The 2,525-nt window shown below is 35.9% G+C and overlaps 1 protein-coding gene across 1 annotated transcript; it reads left to right on the forward strand.

The window, feature by feature from the left end:
• Nucleotides 1-1,234: 1,234 nt before the first annotated feature.
• Nucleotides 1,235-2,210, forward strand: LOC148196468 (uncharacterized). Its single transcript, XM_088095397.1, has 2 exons — nt 1,235-1,321; nt 1,482-2,210. The coding sequence occupies exons 1-2, from the start codon at nt 1,235-1,237 to the stop codon at nt 2,208-2,210; spliced, it is 816 nt and encodes a 271-aa protein (XP_087951523.1).
• Nucleotides 2,211-2,525: the final 315 nt, after the last annotated feature.

Raw genomic sequence — 2,525 nt, forward strand, 5'->3', positions numbered from 1 at the left:
TAATTATGGTAAGTACATTAATTGTTATGTTGTTAACGTTAGGTTAATTAACTTAATTATAATCAAATTGTCACATTTGAAGTGTTATGTTATTACTTAAAAAAAGTTATGTAAGTTATAATTTTTGAATTAGTAATAAATATTTAATTCAATAATTAATATAAGAAGGAAGGAAATTTAATTATTAATATAGAATTAAAAGATTTAATCTAATCTAATGATAAACGGCCCTGGATCTAACACTATTTAACATGGATTATGATATTTAAAATCCTTAGAAGTTAATATAAAATTAATAAAATTAGAATTATAACATAGAATAACATTTGAATAGTTATGATGTTAGGTTGATGTGAATGGTGGAGAAGATATACTTTATTTTGGATTTAGTTTTTGAATTACAGCCAACAAATATTGGTGGAAAGCTGTAAACATGAATTGGAAAGCACCACTAAGCTGGATGCCACGACTTACAACTTTTAATGGATCATAATCCACAAAGATGTAGGGTACCTTCTTATATAAAACACGTAATTCTATTTTTCTTTTTCCTTTTTTTGGTTGGAGGGTGGGGCACATTAGTATAATAAACATCATTAATAATATATAGGTTAACATTTACACATCATTATTAAGTGTGGAGTTAAAAATATTTATAATTATTCATTTGAATTGTGAAAACGATTAACAAAAACTAAAAATTACTAGCTGAGTAAAAAGGTAAATCAAAAGGTAGTATTTTTATATTTTGTAATCACTACTGGAAAAACGCGATTTACAGACGGCATATTACCGAAGGCTTTGAAGCCCTCGGTATTGAGATGATTACCGAAGGCTTTTAAGCTGTCGGTAACATTCTCGCTAATTTAAGTTCCAAATTGGGTTTTCGTTCCCAGTTTCATCACTTTCCCCAACTTCACGCTTCGTCACTTTCCCCAAATTTTCCAATTTCCCTCCCCTTTGTTCTCTTCTCTGAAAGCTTCCCCCTTCCCTTCTCTATTCTGCTGGTGCCCTTCATTGTGCCCTCCAATATTGAGCGATTTTGGGACAAGTGAGGGTTGGTTGGTTGACACTGGTTTGGGGATTCTTTGGCTGGGATTGAAGATGGCAGTTTGGGGGTTCTACACCTAGGTTTGCTGAGGTCGGTTTGGTGGTTCTACGGTTGGGTTGGTTGACGCCGATTTGGGGGTTTTGCGGTTGGGTTCGTTGACGCAAGTTTTGGGGTTCGTGGGAGATGTCCGGAACGCGGCAACAACGAGAGTCTCACTGTCTAGTGAAGGCTGGTAGATCTGGAGCGAATAGCATTGCGATGGTGATGAAGGTAGCGAGACGCGCTACGGCTGTTTTCGTGTTTCTGCTCTTGCGAAATTGGTGGCGCGGGGAAGATGACGTCTTTGGAGCGACGACAGCGAGGGAGATTCAGGGTGGAGGGGAGCACGATGGTGATCCGAGATGCATCGGCAATGTCTGAAGCGTGACAGTATCAACGACGGGTTCAAGAAATGACCACCCGAGTGGCTCAAATGGTGACTGTTATCAATCAGCTGACAAGGAAAAATGAAGAGGAGAAAGGGGCAACAAACAACGAAGCACCACTGATGGTAGCTGCTGCCCCAGAATTTCAAGAGATTGAGTGTCCTACCACCTCTGTATACTCTAATCCTTCTTTCACTGATTCATATTATGCTTTAAATTCTGATAATTCCAATTCTCTGATGAGTGATGATTATATGAGTGCATCTGTTGATATTTCTGAATGTGTATGTGAACCTTATGACCATAATTACACTGATACTCATTTTGAAAAGCTAGTTGATGGTTTTAGGGAGTTGACTGTGATTCATGATTGTAATAGCTTTGTTGTTGTCCCTATATCTGAATTTACCACTGCTAATGTTCAATTGAGTGAAAATGTGTATTATGATGATGATAGTACTGAACCTCATTCTGAAATTAGTTGTACTGTTGATTTAAATTCTGATTTTAAAGCTGAACCTACTGTGCTGGAAGTACAAACTGATTTCAGAAAGTCCAAAGAGTATTTGAAAAAAATTAGGGAAGCTGCTGACCATGTTTTGGTGCTTCAGTACTGTGAAATGGATTTTGATGCTGATGTGTGTGAGCTTGAAATTGATTTCAATGTGCTTGATCATATGCATGATGTGCCTGTAGAAGTTGTTGATTTTTACGTTTGGTTTGATTCGATATAATTTAAAATCAAGCTTGGCTAATATACTTCAATGCTTGGTCTCTAGTCTTTGGAATTCATCAAACTCTTTTTCTTAAAGTTCAATCCTTCTCTCAATCAAGATAGACCTATTCTGAATATCATTGAAGTTTTCTTGCTTTACCTTAGTCTGGAACCTGATTCATACCATAATAAGCATTTTCCATTGTCTTTTGTTCAAAAGAATTAGAGAGAATAATGGATTATTTTTTATATGAGGTCTCTTTCATCAATTTCTATAATCTAAATTGGACTGTATTTAGAATGATTATTTCCATATGCACTACAAGAAATGTCT

The sequence above is a fragment of the Vigna umbellata genome, chromosome 7 (genome assembly GCF_029865625.1).
Source record: "Vigna umbellata cultivar VRB3 chromosome 7, Vumbellata_1.0, whole genome shotgun sequence".
Taxonomy (NCBI): Eukaryota; Viridiplantae; Streptophyta; class Magnoliopsida; order Fabales; family Fabaceae; genus Vigna; species Vigna umbellata.

Coding starts and splice junctions, on each gene's coding strand:
- LOC148196468 (XM_088095397.1), top strand. CDS start 1,235: ATGTCCGGAACGCGGCAACAACGAGAGTCTCACTGTCTAGTGAAGGCT. Junction 1,322..1,481: donor GCATTGCGATGGTGATGAAG/GTAGCGAGACGC, acceptor GAAGCGTGACAG/TATCAACGACGGGTTCAAGA.